Source organism: Raphanus sativus, chromosome 4 (genome assembly GCF_000801105.2).
Source record: "Raphanus sativus cultivar WK10039 chromosome 4, ASM80110v3, whole genome shotgun sequence".
Taxonomy (NCBI): Eukaryota; Viridiplantae; Streptophyta; class Magnoliopsida; order Brassicales; family Brassicaceae; genus Raphanus; species Raphanus sativus.
Window position 1 is genome coordinate 12161443 of NC_079514.1, and position 22058 is coordinate 12183500.

Sequence of the window (22058 nt, forward strand, 5' to 3'; positions counted from 1 at the left end):
AAAAGTTCCTAAGCCATGATATTTGTTATGTTTACACTACCAATCGAAGCAACTCACTTGAAAGTCGTATATCTTGCTTTTCCTTTCTCCTCTTGAACATAACCAAGCCTACAGAAATCAATACTATGGCCACAATAATAACTACCACAGTCGCCGCGATAATACCTCGTGAGACCTTTTTATCTGCACAAAACCACCAATTCAACAAAAAACATTACACAAAAAAAAAACAAGAACTGCTCTGGAATTGTTTATAAAGTGACTTGCCTTTCTTGGTTATGTTGGTCAGATTAGCTGCAGAAGGACTCTTTGAAGGTGGTAATATTGGCGGAAGTGGATCATTAATATGATCAAAAGCAGCAGAGAAATTATACAATTCCCACCGGAAAAAGCAAATTGGCCGCAGCATAATGACACCTCTCTTCCTATGGAACCATTTGTTATAGTAATCAACGTTTGTCTCTATACAAAGACTACAATCATTTGAAGAAATATCTGGAGTGCATTGTATCAACACCAGTATGTTCCCGTAAACTGGCACTGGAGCAACATCCTTTGCATAGTTCTTACCATAAAATGATAAAGAAGAAGAAGATGACAAATTGTTCCTCACTGAGGAAGAAAGTCCTGTGATCATACGAACCTTTAACCCGTCCCACAGGCACACACTATCAAACTCCTTCTGGGTTTCTACTTTTTTCCTCGGTGTTGAAAATATATAGAATAGGGTTCAACTTTTTTTGAGCCGGGCCTGGGTGTTACTAAAGCTGATGTAGTGAATATTGTCACTAACAACTAACAAGTGTTGTTTGGTCTATACTAATGTTACTGATAGTAATATTACTCTTACATCAGCTGTCAGTGTTGTTGCTACGTACTTCTGTTGTTATGATTCTATTGATGTAGACGGTTCTATTCACCATAGTGCTTATCTAATTGATGAGGCAACATGCACTGAGCTGAAAAAAACAAATTCCAACAGTCATTAATTTTGGGGGTTTCATTCAAAAGGAAAAACCAACAATAGCACATAATTAAATATAGAAAACTATATGCATAAGACAGTGCAACAGACCAATTGAAACATTTAATCAACTGTCCAATGGTTACAATGATGGTGTTGAAAAAAAAAGAGTATTTGGATTAATACTAGTTAAATAGATTCAGCTAGTTGAAAACATCTAAGTGGACCCATATGAAAGATATGGATTAATCAAACTCAATTTGTGTCTTTCAAGCTTTCCAAAAAGTGAAGGGTTTGAATTATATTTATTTTTAAAATAAATGTAATCCTTAAATTCTAAGTGTTTATTGAGTTTAGTAATATATTTTTCACCCTATTTGTTTCAAATGAAATATTTTGTAGTTAACATTTTTTAAAAATATTGTTTACATCATAATTTATTATTTTAAGCTTTATAATTAGAAAGTTGTAAATTTTAATTTGGACACATAAATTAAAAAATTAAATATTTAAATAATTATGTGAATTTTAAAAGGTAAAAATGACAGTTAAATAAATAAAACCATTGTGTAAGGTCTAAGCATAATAATTAAAGTGCACAAAATAAAAGAATGGCGAACACTTTAATTAAAAAAAATAATATATTAAATTAATTCGAAAACGGGAATATAGATCCGATTACAAGTTTGACTTACACAAAAGCATTCAAATCAAATTATTTCCTAACTAGCTTTGTTCAACCCATAATTCACGGCACGTTCCGCTAATACGGATCTAATATCATCAAGCATCGATCCTTGTTCTCTACTTTCGATCAGGACCACGAGAGTGAGAGATTCACCTTGTTTCCTCGAATATCAGAATCTTCTCATGTCGTCTTCGGAGTAGCTGGATCTCGACGAGCTCATCAAAACTTATAATCGTCACCGACAATGAAACAAACGACACTTAAGAGAAGATGGAGCAATGAGACACAAACCATAGGAGAGTGCCCATCACCCGACTATACAACCCCGCCTCCGATACCATAAACCACATTAACCGAAGCGATATGGACCGCCTCTGTCAATGACAGACCTATAGGAAACCGGGCCGGAGAAACCGCTGAACAAGAACCGATCAAGCTCAAGACTTGCATAAAGAGATTAGAGAACAAAACTACTGCAACTCATCAAGTGACAAATGCGGCACTATGATGTGTTGAAACTCCGATAGGAGTCACCGGTGAAAGCACGAATACCACACCCAACCTAGACCTCCACAACCACCGTTAATTGCCTCCTTCAAGAACTGAAAAGGTTACCCTAAGCTTGTCCGAGCGCTGAAACGGTAAAAACAAACCAGTGCACACCATGAACCAGAGCTCAACACACCGGGAAGCAGCCGACAAGCCTAACCAATGATGAAAGGAACTAGAACCAAGAAGCGGAAAGCCAACAGAATGGGATACCAAGAACACCGCTACGCCGGATCCATATACGACACCGACGCCTTGCAAAGTTTGCGAACTCAACTCGCCAACACCCGCCAGCTCTAAAGGCTAAAACGAGTCGTCGAGATATACAAAACCCCCGAGGCATTGATGGAGACAAGAATTATCGGACGAGACTACCTCGACACCAAGACTAACCACAACCAGGACTCGCCACTGAACCATCAGACTGTAAACGCATATAACAGATCCGAAACAATCCCACTGAGAACCAGACTTCCGCCTATAACGCAGCTTTTCACCAAGATGACCAAAAATTGAAAATCGCCTCTTTAAACCCTAAAAGCCGATCCCCTCCAACAGCAAACAAACCTCCACCGCGTCAAGATTCCATCTCCAGCAGAAACATGAACGGCGTCGACCTTCCCCGTGAGCAAGAGACTAAACCAGAGGTTTTCATAAAACACATATGCCAACAAAATGGAAAAGACATTATACCACAGATCATACCACGGAGGAGCAACAAGAAAACAAGAGGAAGAAGGAAAGAGGTGATGCCTCCGGTGCTGACATGCGCATTCACGCGCCAGCCGGACGCCTGAGCAAACAAATCTCAGATCGGATTTCGCTAGGAAGAAAAATAGTGTGGAGAAAAAAATTTTGCTAATTAGTTTTCAGGATAACGAGCATTTGAGAGCTACATAAGTGTAAAATATTAAATTCCATTGTGGTATAAAAGTTTTTCTAACATCGCATTAAAGAGAGATATAATTCATAAGCTATCTGAATATGTTAACAGAAAAAGAGAGATATAGTTCATAAGCTGTTCTGAATATATTGACCGAGCCGGTCCAGAACATAAAGAAGCCCTATTCAAATGAAAATACATATCTAGTTTAATTAAATTTTAAAATTATTTTCCTAAATTTTTTTACCAATAACTTAAGTTTTATTCTTCTTAAAAAATCAGAATTTTTACATATTTTTTTTCTTTATCCTAGTTTAAATATTAAATTTATTCATATATAAATTATAAAACCTATACTCTGTTTGATGTCTTACTGCTATTTTTATATTACAATTTTATTTTCTATTTTATTATATGGTTAACATTAATATAACTATTTACATATATATATATAATTTGAAAACTGTGTGCCCCACAAAATGGAGACCCATTCAAATGTTTCACTCTAAGTCTGGCTCTGTATACTGGATAAATAATTTTTCAAGATTAAACTCAATACATAAAACCATTAAAAAAAACTTAAATTATGGAGTATTAATTAAAGTCCACCAAACAGTCGACTCTTACAAAATATGGCCGATTATTATTACTGAAGTTGAAATCTCTTTTACTTTTTGTTTGGCAAAAGAGAAAATATGTAGTACACTCAATACATAAAACCATTAAAAACTTAAATTATGGAGTACTAATTAAAGTCCACCAAACAGTCGACTCTTACAATATCTATATGGCCGATTATTATTACAGAAGTTGAAATCTCTTTTACTTTTTGTTTGGCAAAAGAGAAAATATGTATTGAACTCAATACATAAAACCATTAAAAAAACTTAAATTATGGAGTACTAACTAAAGTCCACCAAACAGTCGACTCTTACAAAATATGGCCGTTTATTATTACAGAAGTTGAAATCTCTTTTACTTTTTGTTTGGCAAAAGAGAAAATATGTGAATGGCTAGGTTGAGACGACAGTAACGTTGCCACATTTACAAGGATAAATGGAAGACAGTGTAGGAATCACCGGAACGGCCAAACAAGTAGGTTGATCGTCTCCGGCCAAAATCACGACGATCTTAGGTAAGTATTCTCCCATGACAGTTTTAGCTTCGTTGTCTCCGGCGTCTTCTTCTTCCTCAACATTATAGGTATTGTTAGAAGAAGAAGAATGAGATTTTCTGTGTATGCAGACCAATGAGAATAATGCTAAAGCTATAAGAAAAAGAACCAAAGACAAACCACCAAAGAGATATGGTATTGGTGACTTCCAAATTTCTACTTTTGGTGTCGCCCTCATTTCTTACTACTTTTTGATTTTCCCTTGTGTCGTAAGTGTATTTATGAAAGTTGAAGTTTGCGTAGTGAAGAATTTATAGAGGAAGATTTGTACGAAATTCCTCATTAGTTTATGTATTGGCTTACGGGGATGCATTTGATCAGGCTACGAGATTGCTTTCTTTTTTCTTTTAAGTTCAAAATGGTGGAAGAAGATTCCTTGTGCGTTACCCGGACCTCGTAGTCCAGTGGTACACCCCAGGCTTCGGTCACTGAGGGGCAACCCGAGTTCGACTCGCGGGGAGGGGAGGCGTGTCCAGGGCCTTAAACGGTACAGACACAGGCTGGCGTCGGACCTAGGTGGGTGGGTCCCGAAGGGGTCAACCACCTGGTTAATCAAAAAAAAAAAAAAAAAAAAAAAAAAAAAAAAAAAAGATTCCTTGTGCGTTCAGATATTCCTTTTCTCTTTTGTTAACTATTACTGTAGTTTTTACTGTTCGAGTGTCATGTCGATGTCGTCATTCCATTAACTATACTCAGATCACATTTATTTAACCAAAAGAAACTTAGTGTGATTGTATGGTTAAATTAGAGTAAAATTAATAGTATATAATATAAGTGTTTTATTCTAATTTATTCTATTTTTCTACCTATCAGATTAAAAGTAAGAAAATAGTTATTCCATTTTACTTCAATTTTTTTTTGTCTTTTATGGTTTAAGAGCACAATTGTTATCCTCTTATTTGAAGTTGAACTTATAGTAAATCATATAAATAAATAAAATATTTTATATATGTTCTATTTACTCTCGTTTTCATTTTTTCTTTTCTTTTACTTTATATATTTTTACTTAATTATTCAGAGTATTAATATAGAGAAAATGAGAGTAAAAATAATGGAGTGAAAATTTAATTTAAAAAATGAAAACCCGCTCAACACATGTTTTTTTCTGCACAAACCAAAAAGAACAAAAAAACAATTTTACTCTGTTTTAATAGTGACTAGCGAAAATATAAATGATAACCTTTTCACCTGATTGGTTAAGTACTAGCTGAAATCAAAGCAACTATATTTTCCTCTTGAAAAAACAGTCAAAGAAGTGTTTTAATCACACTCGTAATTATAAGTGAAACATACGTTCTACTATATAATAATAAATACTAGATCTTTACCCGTACAACTACACGGATATTAATTTTCAGTTTTAGTTTTTATTTATTTATACTAAATAGTATATTTGTAATATTTGATCGTTTTATATTGACTAAGCTAGAGATGGATATTTAGATATTCACTCGAATTCGGTTAAAATCTATTCGGGTTTGAGATTTTCGAGTTTAAAGATTCTAACTCTATTCAGATATTTATAAACTTTGGTTCCGGTTTGATTCGGATCTTTGCGGATTTAATAACCCGTTTAAATTATTTTTAAATTTTCAAAATTAATATATCTTTAAATATCCTTAAATCTAAAAGAAAAATATAACATGTAAATTTGAGTAATGTAAGCTAAAGTACTTAAATTAAAAATTAAAATAGGTTTAACTTGAATATTTGGATGAAGAATAAATATATATATTTAAGTATTTTTGGTATTTTGATTAGGACAGAACTTGGGTTCACTCCCTGGGGTGTACCTTTAAATTCACCACTTGATTTATAACCAATTAAACTGACATATGGATAATTAAATAAAAAATATTAAATATATTTAAAAATAGCTAAAAAAGAATAATTTTAATTCTAAATCAGAAATCTTAATTTCTAAACCCTAAACATTAATTCATAAATCCAAACCCTATACCTTAAACTCAAATCATAAACCCTAAATCCAAATCTTAGACCCTAAACTCAAACCGTATACGCTAAACCCAAATCCTAAACCCTAAACTCAAATCCTATATCCAAATGTTAGATCCTAAATCCAAACCGTATACTCTAAACTCAAATTCTAAACCCTAAACCCAAACCGTGAATCCTAAATCTAAACTCTATACTCTAAACCCAAATCATATGCCCTAAACCCAAACCGTATACTCTAAACCCAAATCCTAAACCCTAAACCCAAAAAATACCTACTTCGGGGTGCTATCACTAAACTAGACAAAATTACGTAGTAATTCTTCGGGGTTTACGGTTTGGGTTTAGGTTTTAGAATTTGGTTTTAGGGTTTACGGTTCGGGTTTAGGGTATAGCATTTGGATCTAGGGTTTAGATTTAAGGTTTACGGTTTGGTTTTAAAGTCTAAGATTTGGGTTTAGGGTTTAGGATTTGGGTTTAGGGTTTAGGGTATAGGGTTTAGGGTATAGGGTTTGGATTTAAGAATTAATGTTTAGGGTTTAGAAATTAAGATTTAGGATTTAAAATTGACATTATTATTTTTTTAGCTATTTTTAAATATATTTAATACTTTTTATTTAATTATCAACATATCACTTTGATTGATCATAAATCAAGTAGTGAATTTAAAGGTTCACCACAGGGGGTGAACCCAAGTCTTGTCCTTTTGATTATTGATTATCTACTTTAGATGTTTACTTTTGACTATTTTTTATATTTCAAATATTTTAAACAACTTAAAATAGCTGATATCTTGGATATTAACTCAAAAAGTAGCTAACATATTAAAGTATATAAATATAATTTAAATACATTCGAATAACCGAAGTATTTCGTTTGGATAAAGTTTGGTTATAGTTCTCTAGATACCAAAATGGTAAATCCGTTTGGATATTATCTAGTTTCGATTCAAATTTGGTAATGTTTTTTCGTTCAGATTTGTTAAATGAATAGTTGATGTTCTAATTTTCATGAGTTGTTTGTCCAATAAAAATATATATTTTTTAATTTGACATTGATTTAATTGAGAAGTTAATGAAGTGTATTTAATTCAAATTTAATTTTAGAAAATACATTAATATAAGTGGAAAAGATAAAGCATTAAAATATGAAGTATTATTTAATTGTGTATTTAATTCAAATTTAGTTGTGTATTTAATTAAAACTTAATTTTGGAAAACACATTAATCAAAGTGGAAAAGACAAATCATTAAAATAAAAATATTATTTAATGTTAGTAACACTGAAGTGTAAATAATACTGAAAACTAAAGAATATTCTATATGGATACTTCTCTTTTAATAATATAGATAAAGTAACGACGACTACAATGTCAAGTTGTCTACCACCAATCGAAGGTGATATGTGCATGTCACTTTTTCTACTATTTAGGCCAATTAAACTAGCTCCGCCACTTGTATCTAGGAATAATTAGTGGGAGTGTCTGCAAACACTCACAAATTACATCTTCGCATCATCACGCATGAAGAAACCACGAAACACACAAATTAATTGTGCTGACTAATTTCCACATATAAAGAGCAAAATTGGTATCTAACTGTCTTTGCCTCTTATATCAAAGGATAAGTGAATGAAACTGATAAATGGTACAATTATTTTATTTCATGGATGGCTTCCTATTCTCTACCTTTATTTCATTGGTTTGGGATTCAATACATCATGAAGCTTGTTTCATGCAAATTCTTTCCAACTATAAGAATTTGGTCTTATCATGTAATAGTTATGTCTTAAATTGAAAGTTTTTAGTTCAAAAAATGGTATAATTATTTTATTTTGAAGTATTTTACGATAAAAAAAGAAGGAAAGAAAAGAAAAAAAGAAAGAAATATTTTACGATATGTTTCACCAGTCAAGTAACTTATTTTTTCTCAATCAAATGCTAAGTCTACGATATTTTCAACAAGAAATTTTAAATATCTTTGTATAACAATGTTTAATGTTTATAACCAAATATTCTTTTTCTAACGTATCTAAATCTCACCGTATTATCTATATCTGATCAAAATATTTAAATTCTTATTACATTTTAAAAATAATTTCATGTTAAAAAGATATTATTCAAACATATCAATATGTCAATATTTTGTCAGCAGTTTTGTAACACGGCTCACTATTTTCTTTAGCACGTAAACTATTTGATTGTTGTATTTATAAAATATTTAAAATATGATAAATATTTAAAATATAAACCAGTAAATATTTAAATAATATTTATTTATATAAAAATAAAAATAACAACCCGTGCGGACGCACAGATCAATCTATAGTTTTTCTTAAAGTAACATATAAAACATAAGTATCTGATTTTCTCTCTGCAATTTTGCGGGTATTCAAGTTTTAGTGGACTTAATTGCAATCTTTGTTAGTCATCTATTTTATTAAAGTAGAAGTACTTTAAGCTTTTGTTTGGTAATAGGGATAGGAGTCTTTAAAAAAAAATTAAATTTTGTTTGGTAACAAAGATAGTAGAGAATTTTGTATTTTCTTTATTTAAATGATAGATTTAAGTATTTAATGTCTTTTACTAATTTAAATAATAGATTTCTTTAATAGAATGAATCTTAACCAAAATAAATTTCCTTATAGATTTTTTGTTAACATTAAATATTTTTCAATATTTATTAATAAAAATAATAAAATAAAAATCACACATCAAAATTAATTTATATATCATATAAATAAAATATAAAATATTTTATTCATAAATTTTTGGTATAACACTTTTATAATATAAGTCCAATTAGTTATAAATATTATATTTTTATATGATACACTGTGATGTAATAGACGATTAAAATCACATAATATAATTATTTAAAGTAATAAATAAAAATTTTGTTTTAAAATGTTATACTAACAATTATGTAATACATATTAATTTACACACACACATACATATATATATATATATAGATATTATCATTAGAACAAATAAAAAAATTGAAGTGAAAGCAAATATTTATACGGCCACGTGTCAAACTATAGAAATAAACAACAATGGCGTAAGATTTTTTTTTAACAAATTTATTTTAATTTCAAATATGTTTACATATTTTATTTATTTATAAATTATTTTATTTTTTATTAATAATGCTAAGATTTTGGAATTGGAAAAAATTATGACCTATTTTATATTATTTTAATTAGGAATTTAAAATTTATATCAAAATATTTTTTTAAACTTTTAATTTTTATTATAACTACAAATGTTAATTTTCAATCTAAATTTATGTTTAAATATTACAAATATATCATTTATAAATAAAAAACTAAAAACATAAAATAAATATCTGCCCGGTTGGGCGGGTCAAGATCTAGTTTATTTTTAAAATGAGAGTTTATCAATTTTAGGTGATTAGCAAACTTGTATGTTATGGAAGTAAATTAGTTAGTCACATGTCTTATGTTCAAAGATTGTGCTTAATCTAACATCTCGTATCATTATTACTATTATTATATTTAGTTCATGCTTGTCTTAAGAAAACCGTTTGCTCTAGTGTTCTCTTTTAATTGCTTTATGGTTTTCTGCGTTCCTTTTTGGGCTTAACCACTCGTTTACTACTTTACTTGCTTTCGTCCTGCTATATTTCTTATTCGCACCTACTGTACTTTTTATTTTTTATAATTTTTACTAGTTTAATCCAATTACTGATGGGCTAGCTTATAGTTTCTGGGCCTTATTGGTGTCAGTTAGGGTTACTTATGAGACATACAATCTCTACTTTTTCCGCTTATAGAACTTTAGATGGCCCAATATTCTAATTTTGAGAAACACTTAATCTGATAAATGGACTTCTTGAACTTGAAGCATCATTGTAGAATATAACTTTGGATAGATAGTCATGTATTCATGTTGCCCAGGATCTATTTTAAATTACGTACTATAACAGTGTTTGAAAAGAAGCGGTTTACTGTATTTATTTTTATAAATTCGTTGTAAAGATTACCGTATATCTAGCTTTCCTTTATTCTCCTCAGGTCATGAGCCTCGTAATTTCGCTTCAGAAGTAACCCCTCCACCAGTTGAAGAATCACCTATATTATCTTCATCTGCGTTTAAACCATTTAAAAGAACCAATGTCTCGAGATGAGCTAAGACATTTTCTTTAGGGAGGTAGGGAATTTAATAAGATTTTACATTTTAACTTTTCCACTTCAAGTCATCGAGTAGTCATGTTGAGAGTATCTGCTTCTTTCTTTTAGGCATTCTAATTAAAACCCAAAAGAGACCTTTCATCTCAGCGTGTAACGTCAAGATCTGCGGTAGTTTCGGAGACCTCCGGTTTTGTACACCTCCCGTCCTATACACTCGCCATGTAGCATTCATTTTAAACCAACGGAAGAGAGTTGCTTAAGTAATTTTCATAAACACAAAGAAACAATTTTAAGGATAGAATCATATGCGGTTCTTAAAACCAGCTTTCTATAAAGTCCAAAAAATTATGTACGATGAGCATTTTGTTCGTGGAATTAATTATCTCACTTATATTAGTTGAGAAGTACAACTATAAATCTAACCTTGTTTTTTAAAAACAAAAAACAAAAACCATGGGAAATGCAATTTAATCTAAAAGAAACTCTTTTTAACATTTTCCTTAATTATTATAAATAAATAAAAATATATTTTAAAAGATAAGAAAAGAAAACAAACATTTTTTTTAGTTTTTCTCTATGTATCCCGTCTTCCACTTATACGATTCAGAGCATATATGATACTGCCAAATAATGTAATATTAATTGAAAACTGTCTATAATTGGTTACGAATCTGACGGGAAAAAGAAGAGGATAGTGAAAAGGGGGCATGATCCTAACATGTTCTCTAACATGGCTTGATTTGAATCAAACATCCAATCTCCACAAAGATGCATGCGTGTTTGGTTTCGTTACAGAGAATTCTTAGTGTAAAGATACATTCCCCTCATGCCACAATGTGAACTTAAACCACTTTGCTCTATCTAACAGAGACCCATTACTTATATTAATTAGCATTTATTTATTCAACATGCTCATAATATTATGAGAAGACTAAGACTGTACATAAATGATAAATCATAACTTATAAAAAGACAAACCCTTTTTGATTTTTAAAAACAGCTATTCTTCTTCGAATCCTGTCGGATTAAACTTTATACGTTAGACATAAGCTGTCCTAAACACATTAAATTAATGCAAAAACATGGGTCTTCTTCCACGCACATGCAATTATATATTTATATATATCAATATATGGTCCAGTACTACAAGCAAAACATTACGACTACACAGAACAAACAGTAGTTCTCTCTCCCCGCACCTCTCCTCTCTCTCCTCTTATTCAAAACTAGGGTTCTTGAGTTGTCCATGGAGAGAGAAGAATGCAGCAGCAGCGAATCCGGTTGGACCACGTATATTTCTTCGCCTATGGAGGAAGACGAGGAGGAGGTAACTGATGAGGTATATTATGAAGGGCATATCATCGAAAAAGATCGAAGAAAATATGCCAACGAGTACGAAAGCAACAAAGACAGCGACGATTCTATGGCTTCCGATGCTTCTTCCGGGCCAAGTTATCACCAAACGAGCAACAGAGGGAGAAGGAGAGAAGGTCTCGTTTTAAGAAACGGGAAAAGTGAAAGTAATAGTAAAAGTAATGATGTTTATGATTATAAACATGATGATAAGAATAGTGGTAATCATAAATGTAGGACAAAAGAGAAGAAAAAGGGTGAAAACAAGACTAGATCTTCTAAAAAGAAGTAAACTTTCTTCTTCTTGAAGTTGTTTGTATGTAAATTGGGATTGGATTATTGATTTCCTTATTTTTGTGTTGGGGTTTTTTGATACCTCACGCAAAGGGTGTTTGATTATTTATATTTTTTTCAGTTGATATTTATATTCTCGTATGCCACTCTTGTCTCTTGATTATTATTATTTTTTTTTACTCCTCATACTAATGCAACATGATGATTATTATTTCTCTCATGGTAAATCTAACATGCCCAAGATAGATCATTTACATATATCAGAGCATGTTTAGGTGGTTGTTGTTACATTATAACTAAGGTTTAGTTTGATCAAATTCAAGCTCAAGTTTACATTAACACATACATGTTTACGCAACATTGAACGGCTGTTTCGACGCCACATGTTTTTTTTATGGCGAGGGTTTTAAGGAAAAAGAAGTATAAGATGAATATTTAAATGTATGGTTAGTCTTTGAAAATTTCGGTTATAAAGATTGAGAAATGCTGTCATGAACCAAAGTGGTGTAAATGAAAATAGATATAGAAAGGCATGTGTGATGAAACGTGTCCATCGAGACAACTTCTCTATTATTGATCACATTGTGGCTTTCTATGCGTGTTTGATCAAATTGTCTTAAATATATATGATGAAAATGTTTTGTTCGTTTGTTTGGCTTGGCTGTAAAGAGGGAAATGGATCCACCGCAGACACATGACAGCAACATGGGAACTACTCCACAGAAAAATAATTAGTCTTTCTGAATGTTCACAATTTTTTGGGCATATAAACTAGAGAATGAGTAAATTAGTCACCCCCAAATTGAGGAAAAACTATTTACATTTTTTCGATTGAGATTTAGAGGAAATTTAACAAAAAGTAGAAATTTAAATAAGAAAAATCCAAAGCGTAATATTTGAAAAAAAATAATGTTTGATGAAGTTGTTGGTAAAACAATAACCGGAGTATAGGTTGGGAATCCATGGTGAACTATGTCATGTCAAAACCATTTGCCGAGGAAGTACTTATGGGCCTAGTTCTTAAAGAAAGAAGTCAAAACTAAACCAAAAGTCTAAAACGTATACAAACCAAAGTTTTGAATATTAGCCCATGGGCCTTCGATAATAATAATTTTCTTTTTGACGTTTATTATCCTCAATTAACTAACGATTCTTTTTAAAAATTAATGTTAAATTGATTCCAAATATCTAATCTATTAAAATTGAAGTACACTTTAGAAATAACCCTCATTTCATATTTAACTAGGTATAATCCTTCACCATGTGCAACAATAAGATTTTTAATTTAAATTATATTTATAAATTAAAATTTGTTAATGTTTTAGATTTTATTATTTTAAACAAATTTTTTAGAATAAATACTAATTTAGTTAAACAGAAAATTAAGATAAAATAAATAATTTTTATAATTATATTAAGACATATTAATTAAATTGTATAAGATAAAATAAATTTGATATAATTTTTATAATTATCAAAATATAGAACTACATAATTTCTAAATTTGTAGAAAATAAAAAAGAAATAATGGATATTACGGTTAAAGTTTCAGTTTTTTTTAAAAAATATTGTATAAAATTTTGAAAGTCTTATTTAAAAATAAAAATTAATTCATAATCCTATATAATGTTCCAAAAAAAGAAAATTCATAATCCTATTAGGTAATACATCTAGATAACTCCTAAACATATCAGTATCCCTAATTTCCATATCTCAATAGGATTAACTCTTTATCTTGTATCTAGAATTTACTTTTCTTTCAATCTTAATCCAACATACAAAAACAGAAAAGTGTGGATTCTAGGCATGTGAGTATTCACCAGTAATCGCTGTAGATTTGTCCAGTCGTATGCAACTTGGTTGCCATATACTAACGATTCTTTGGTAACCTTACGATTTGGAGTTAGCGTTAAAATATCAAAAGGATTCTTCTACCTATAATCGAATTTACTGCTCCAAAGTACCCATTAACATTCACATGTTATGACGAAAAACAAGACTTTATTGTAAAAGTTTTTTTTTAAAAAAATATGTAGAAGGAAAAACCAATTGTCGTACACGAAACGAAAAAGAAAGAAAGGAATGGTCTCAGATACACTCGTACTTTGGACACACACATTTATAGAAACACAGAGACAAAGATTGAGATGATTCTTGAAACAATACGTAAAGTGAAAGATATAACAATCAAAAGCGAGAAAAGAAACTCCACTGTTCTTGGAAGATGAAATGGAACCAAAAGATTCTCGATATTTTAGGAGTCCAAGTGGCAAGTGCTGTTAATTATGACTTAACCCGTTAAAAAAAACTAATCATATGTCTTTGTTCAGTTTTCAGTAATAAACCGTACGTAGTTAATACCGAGATTAAGAATATCTCCAATAGCATACTATTTTTTTCTTATATAATTTACACTAAAATAAAATTACCCTATTATAGAATAATTTTTGTTTCAATGGTATACTATATAATAGAATAATTATATTACAAAGTGAAATATAGAGTAATGTCATTTTTCCACTCCAAATATAAAATTAAAAAGGGACATTCTTTTATATCTCATTCTATAATAGAGTAATTCTATTATATAGTAAACCATTGGAGCAAAATTAATCTATTATAGAGTTATTCTATTTTAGTGTTAATTATTAAAAAAATAATAATGTGCAATCGGAGATGTTCTAAGTTTCGTTTCACACTTACTGAGGACAATGACCTGCAGAATGATTAGTGATATATTTTGTTCATTTTTCTATTAGCTAGCGACCAGCAAAATCGATAAAATGTTTTTGTTTCTTAATGACTGGATCAACGACAGGTTTTTGTAACAAAATTAACTAACCACGTGTACGAAGAATTTAAACGGACATGATTTAATTGCTGGTTTATGTCGTCACTAACTATTAGATGAACATGAATTATAAGCTTTATGTATCTTTTCTTTATTTATCTTTCCAACTTTGTTGGGCGATTTCCGTTTATAAAAGTTGCCCTTCTCTAGGGGTTAGCTTCGTATCTGGAATTGTTTATTTGTGTGGATTCCAGTAGACTACTACGCGGAAGGACGACTGAGGTTTTGCTTGGTTTAAATACTTCGGTATTACTAAAGATTGGTTTCGATCAAGAGAGTATATGAACATAAGATATATACCTGTGTATGATGAAAATAAAGAAAAGGAAGTTAAAGGTGATTATATCTTTTTGTTGTCTCTTTGAGTATTCCACTGACATTCCGTTCTGCGTGATGATAGGGGAAAAAAGTTGAAAGAGTGATTGAATTTTTCTAAATGAAATTTTCTTGTAAATGAAATTTATATATTAACTACAAGGTGGTGTTATAGTGGTATGCGAATTCTGAGTTGTTAAATAATCCAGATTCCATTTACTTATGATTTATCTTGTGGTCACGTAGATTTGTGGTCACTTAGATATGAAACTAAAATTAGATCTCATTTGAATACATAGAGAAATAGTTCATCTGTGGATTTCACCTCCATTTGAGACTTAGTCTGAACTTTTCTATAGACCGGAAATACCATAGATTAGTAGAAAATTTATATGTTAAAGGATGTGTTTGATGCGATTGTAAGTTTCCTGGCTAGCAAGGTTATGGCAAGGAATCTCATGACACGAAAAAATAATAAAAGTTTGCTTGTTTTGTTGACCACATTTCGTAAGAGGATTTCGTACGTAAGATTGTTTCTTTGTCTATCTGTCTGTGTCAAAAAAGATAGCATGATAGGTTTTGGTTTACTTTGTAGTTTGTACCATATGAAAATGGTTTTAGGCTCTTGACCAATCTTTTAAATCCTTTTTATTGCCGTTTTTTGTAGATTTTGATATATAAGTAACAGGTTTATATATTACAAGAAATTAAGAGTAACAGGTTTATATCAAACGGATACATTTGATGAAAATGTACGTGAACAGTATTTTCATAAAATTAAGATAAAGGTCTCACTGATTTCAACAAGATGTAATTTCCAATTTGGATATAGCATCTCTGTATAAAAATGACGTACGTCATGTACCAATAGACAATGTTAACCCCCAAAACTATAGCATCACTTAAACATCGAAGCTGTTAAGTTAGATTACAGTCACCCACAGGCCATCGAATACAATTTGTTTTTTTTTTTAACTCAACATCAACTTTTCATTAACCAAATGTGAATACAGGATTACAACCTCAAGAGATTTTAAACCCAACATACAACCAATGAGATCTAGTATCGCCTAGGAACACTGGAGTCGAAACTGGTTTGGATCCTAGACTACCCAATCTAATTCATCGGTGTATTTTTCACCACAATGAGACGAGTTCTTCCCACGACCCGAGAAGAACCGTCTCTTGACCTCTATTAAGACCACATGATACGAAAACAACAGTACAAACAAACAGACTATGAGAAAAGCCAGATTCGATGTAAAACACTAGCGATTGGTCTCCACAAGATTTGAGTTCAGTCCGTGTACCAACAGCTTCATCGCCAGACAGCGCATTCTGAACTTGACCCATATCCGTTGTCAACCCTTGTCTCGATCCATAGCCAAAAAAACCGGACAGAAGCCATCCGGACTGAAAGTCGGACTGTGACGTCGATAATCATGAGTGATACCCCAAGTCGCAGCTACAGAAGGTGCAGACCTCATACCGCCGGGACGAGACACAACCAGTCACCGGTGTCGGGATGTATGATTCTGCCACACTTCACCGGCCAAGATCACATCTCTGGGTGACTACTCCATCAATATAAATCTTGGAGCATGTTGTCCCTGAGAACCAGAGAACAACCCTTCATTCACCGCACATCAAATTTCTTCTCCATCTGTCTCACCGTCACACCATAAGGTATAACCGAGACATGGGAGACGTCCGACCCACTCACGCGCCGCCGCCGTGAACCTCTCCCCATAGATCTGAAAAAATGAAAACTAGATCTGGCGAGTTCTCCAGTCCTAAAAGCCGACTATCCTCTCCTCAAACCCACCGCAGGTCTCGCCACCTCTCCAATGGACGCCGGTCACCGTCACCGTCGAACTAATCGCAGGTTCACGAGAACTCGAAACGGCTCAGAGAAGATTGCATATCAACTAGGGTTGAAAGAGGAGGAGGATAGCAAAGAGAAAAGGAGGATGAAAAGGGAAGAAGTTGCCTCCGGCACCACCACGGAGGCAGGCCGGAGCTAGGGTTAACTGTGTCTGTTCTTTTTTGTTCGCGAGAGAGAAAAGGAGCGTTTCAACCTTTTTACTACCCCATCGAATACAATTTGTAGAGCACTCCTGTTGGGGGTTCTTGTTATACATACACATGAATCTATTTTCTATTTTATTAAAATAGAATTACATATATATGAATACCCCTTAGATTTGCAGATTATTTATAATCCAGTGCCATCAGAAATTTAATTAATTTAATGTAAAAAATGTCTATTTTTTCCACGTATTAAATGTTTTCCTAAAATAACTCAAATTAATTATAATGAAGGAAACAAATAACTAAATGACTATTCTTTTCTTTTCCATGTAGAGGATATTTTCTTTTATCACCATATCAAATTTCATGTAATATAGACACTGACTAAGAATGTTAATTCATATAATATATAAATATATTATGTTATATGTATTTTCATATAAATAATATTCCAATTTAAATTCAGTATCATATATTTAAAATACTATATACAAAATTTTTATTATATATTATCATCAAATTTTTATCCACAACAAAAATAAAAATACATTTGTGCAAATATATGGATCATATTCTACAAAGTATGGATGATAAAGTTGATGGTTTACAAGAAAAAATAAAATTACTCAATATAAACTATAAAATTATTGTGTTTAGAAATGTCATATTAAACAATTATTTAAACAGGTAAATTTTAAAATATACATTATCAATTATACAAATAAATACATATTACAAACTAAGATCACATTCCTAACTATTTTAGCTAACTATAATTTTCAAAATATCTATAATTTTTTGAAAATCTTACTAACCAAGTTTAAATCCATATATTCAACATCTTTATAATCTTTAGTATAGCGATAATAATCAATTAAGTTGACATATACAATTGGCCTAGAGAGTTATAATCTTTCCTAACATGATTTATAAAATATTTTCACAATAAATACACCTTCTCTATTTGAAAAATATGGATACAACTATACAAAGTGAATATTCTTGGGAAAATTGCCAATACAGAACAAAAAAATAAATGTGTTGTCCCTTTGGTATAAATCTTTTTTGTCCAATTTTTCTCTTTTTTACCCTTTGCATTTCTGAAAACTAATGAAATAAATAGTTTTGTGAATAAAAAAATATTAAAAATACAAACAATTAATAAAACATCTATATACACAAGCTGATATTTTTTTCTCTTCAAAAAGTTGATAAATAAAAATTTGAAAATACGTTCTACTAAAGTTAGAATGTGCATTCTACGGAAAATGGTATAGTAGAAACGATTTTTAAAATAAATATGTTCATCTACTATTTTTAGAACGTATATTCTACTATTTACTAAATTTCTAAATAAGTGGAATGTGCATTCTACTAATCCTAAAGCTATCTACTTTTCGTCCGGATGCATCTTCTACTTTTATTAAGTATTCTAAATTTCACGGAATGTGTTTTCTAAAATGTACTCTTACGTCTACTAAAAGTATAAAGCGTGTTCTGGATTTTTGTCAATCTTCTAAACTTTTAGAAAGCGCCTTCTACGGATAAGATTACCTGATTTTTGCGAAAATTAATGAAAGTTTCAGTTAAGGAAATATTCTAAAAATCTCCTAAAAATATTCTAACTTCCTAAAACGTGTTATTTTCGATTTTACTTGTCAAAATTTTTTGAAAAATGATTTTCCCTTGTCTTCTTCATTAATCTATGGTTTTCCATAGTTTTTCTTTTGATTTTTTTTCATAAACTCTTGTTCTATATGATACATATCTATACAACATGTGGTGTTTTGAAATTAGGTGCAATTTTTTGTAAAGTTTTATTTTTATTTTTATAAAGTTTACAATTTTATTTTTATTAAAAACATTTTTAAAAGTTTTATTTTTATTAAAAAGTTCGATAAAATTAAAAAGGTTACAAACATTTTAAACTTTTTATAAAAATAAAACTTTGTAAAATGTTTTTTAATAAAGTTAGTTTAAAGTTTTTACTAAAAAAATTTATAAATTTTTATTTTTATAAAGTTTAAATTTTTTATTTAATTAAAGTTTTATTAAAAACGTTTTAAACTTTTAATAAAAATAAAACTTTGTAAAATGTTTTTAATAAGTTTATTTAACGTTTTTATTAAAAAAAATTGTAAATTATTTTTATTTTTACAGAGTTTTTTTATTAAAAAAATTTTAAAGTTTTATTTTATTTTCCTTTTTAAAGTTTTTTTTAATTAAATATTTTAAAATTCATTTAGTTTATTGTGTTTAATAAAAACTTTAGACAAACTTTATAAAATTTGTAAACTTTATAAAAACAAAATAAAACTTTACAAAAAGTTTTTAATAAAAAGTTTAAACAAACTTTATAGAAATACATTTTAAAATTTTTTTATATTTATTAAAATTTTTGATAAAATGTGTATGTAAACTTTTTATAAAAAATAAAACTTTGTAAACTGTTTTTATTAGGTTGATTTAACGTTTTTTATTAAAAAAATTGTAAATTATTTTTATTAAGTTTTACAAAGTTTATTTTTATTAAAAAAATTATTATTTTTTAATTTTTCCTTTTTAAACGCTTTTAATTATTATTATTTTAAATTATATTAGTTTAATGTGTTTAATTAAATTAATCAAGGGTTAGTTTTGAGATTATGAAAGAAATTATACTAAATGGACAATTAAATGATGGTTTTATACTATAGGGACAACTATGCTGAATTTTTGTTCCGTTTTGGCAATTTTCCCAATATTCTTTGCCTACAATCTTTTTTTTTTGCAAATGCTATAACTAATGTATCAGTTTTTACTACCGTATTAACTCATATTTGTATATTTTCCCACTTTTTAATTCATAAAATTGATTTTCTAGATATTATATACATAAATATAATTATACAAGTGTTAGATTTGTTTATATGATATCCAATAAATATCGGTCATATTATTTTCGTAAAATGCAAAAAAAAAAAATGTAATCAAACACATTATCTTTTAAAATTTTATATTAGTACACACATAGCAAATCATGTATAACATTTATACAACAAAACAAAAATAAAAATAAAATTGACTCCCGTTCGGTTGAACGGATCAAAGTCTAGTGTATCTATAAAACTTAAAAACAAGAACTCCCAATTGAAAGTGCTCTTAGTATAATAAATCTTTTCATAAAATTTTAAATATTTTTAAGTCAATGCACCACCTTAGATATGTACTTGGTGGGCCTAAAGACTAACTGTTACAGATAAGCTTGTTCGCGGTCTTTGCCTAATATAATCAAATTTAGAAAGTTTCACAAAAGAAATCATCATGAATCCACAAACCATCCTCTGTTAATTTTTTGGTTTGTCCTAAAGATAATATGTACTTGATGTTAGAGTAAATATAATATATGTTAACATATAAGTGTTTGTATGTGTTGGTTAGTAGTTGGAAACTTGGAAATTATTGTAATAAAAAACAAAACCCACACCACCTTACAATGTCCTCATCACCAATATGACCCATGATTTGACCAACACCACTTATATTTGTTCTTCATTAACACTAATCTTTGGACTAATTAACCTTCTCTCATCCCCGGCATGAGGATTAAGACCCGGGATTTTTGGTAAACAAAAAAGATCTCCAGATATACACACATAATACATATATGAACCGTGGTACATGGGGGTAAAGATGCTCTATTCAATGGGGATTATATCGTCTCTGAAGCAAGAGAAAGGGCTTTGAATTTGCATATCACTGATGACTTGCTTAAGCTCAGATGTTTCCTCTTTAAGCTGAGCATTCTCTTGAAGAACTTTCTCGTGAGATTCAGAGAGATTGTTAAGCTTGTCAAGCAACTGATGATTTTCGATCCTCAACCACATCACCTGAGACCAAAGCTCGTCAAGGTGTCGCTGCTTCCTCATACGCGATCTCCTTGCAGATTCTCTATTTGATATCATCCTTCTTTGCTTCCTCTCGTTGATTATGTTCTTGTCGGTCTGCTGCTCTTCGGCTTCATCTGATGTGGAGTTGTTGCTGCTTAGGCTCATGGATTGTGGATTATTTGTAGCACTTTGGAATCCGTAGATGGAGTTAGGGTTTTGACCGTTGATTGGAAATGGCGATGATATCTGGAAATGGGAAGGATATGGAGATGGGATCGAAGAGTTTAGGTAGTTCTGGAGGCTGAAGACGTCGGGTTGAGGCTGCATTTTGGAGTTGACTTGGGCAGTAAGTTAGGGTCTACTTCTTGTGAAGAGAGGTAGGTAAAATAGAAAAATGATTGTGGAATTTTGATGGAGTTTTTGGTGTCTGAAGAGAGGAGATGTTTTATAGAGTAAATGAGAGCAAAGGTTGGGGCGTGGAGCCCATTTTCTGCAATTGGGTGAAGCAATATCAAAGTTTCTAACATAAAAGTTATGCACCTAGATTATGTCACATTAATCTATATATGTATATTACATATACTCATTTCTTATATCCATAATTGTATTGATTAAGGTAAAACATATCAAGCACTGATAACCTTCCAACCAATTGCTTAAAATATATGGCAAACTGGGGTTGCAAATTTGTTGAACCATGCATTATTATCTGATTTCTAAAAAGTTATATTGTGATAATATGGTGTAGAAAGTTAGTTAATACTTTGACCAAATCTGTTTTCTCTTTTTTTCAGTCAAGAAAATTCTCCACACCGTCGTCACACGGGAGAGACATGGGGCATAAAAAGACATAAAGTTTTTCATACATTTTTCTTTTCAGTTTTCCCAAATTAAATTATGAACATTAATCCCTTTGATTCAGTGGTATAAGATGCATTTCTAACAGAATGCAGAGCTAACAATAGTGATACTTGTG

The 22058-nt window shown here is 30.4% G+C and overlaps 3 protein-coding genes across 3 annotated transcripts; 1 reads left to right on the forward strand and 2 right to left on the reverse strand.

Annotated features, from left to right (window-relative positions):
• Positions 1-3949: 3949 nt before the first annotated feature.
• On the reverse strand, positions 3950-4457 carry LOC108852333 (protein GLUTAMINE DUMPER 6-like). The gene has a single exon (XM_018625828.2). It carries the CDS (start codon positions 4434-4436, stop codon positions 4098-4100), a length of 339 nt encoding a protein of 112 aa, XP_018481330.1. The 5' UTR covers positions 4437-4457; the 3' UTR covers positions 3950-4097.
• Positions 4458-11535: 7078 nt separating this feature from the next.
• Positions 11536-12225, forward strand: LOC108852488 (protein SOB FIVE-LIKE 3-like). Its single transcript, XM_018625992.2, has one exon. The coding sequence runs from the start codon at positions 11616-11618 to the stop codon at positions 12012-12014; it is 399 nt and encodes a 132-aa protein (XP_018481494.1). The 5' UTR covers positions 11536-11615; the 3' UTR covers positions 12015-12225.
• An 8404-nt stretch (positions 12226-20629) lies between these two features.
• Positions 20630-21502, reverse strand: LOC108852260 (basic leucine zipper 43). The gene has a single exon (XM_018625765.2). It carries the CDS (start codon positions 21407-21409, stop codon positions 20891-20893), a length of 519 nt encoding a protein of 172 aa, XP_018481267.1. The 5' UTR covers positions 21410-21502; the 3' UTR covers positions 20630-20890.
• Between the last annotated feature and the right edge of the window lie 556 nt (positions 21503-22058).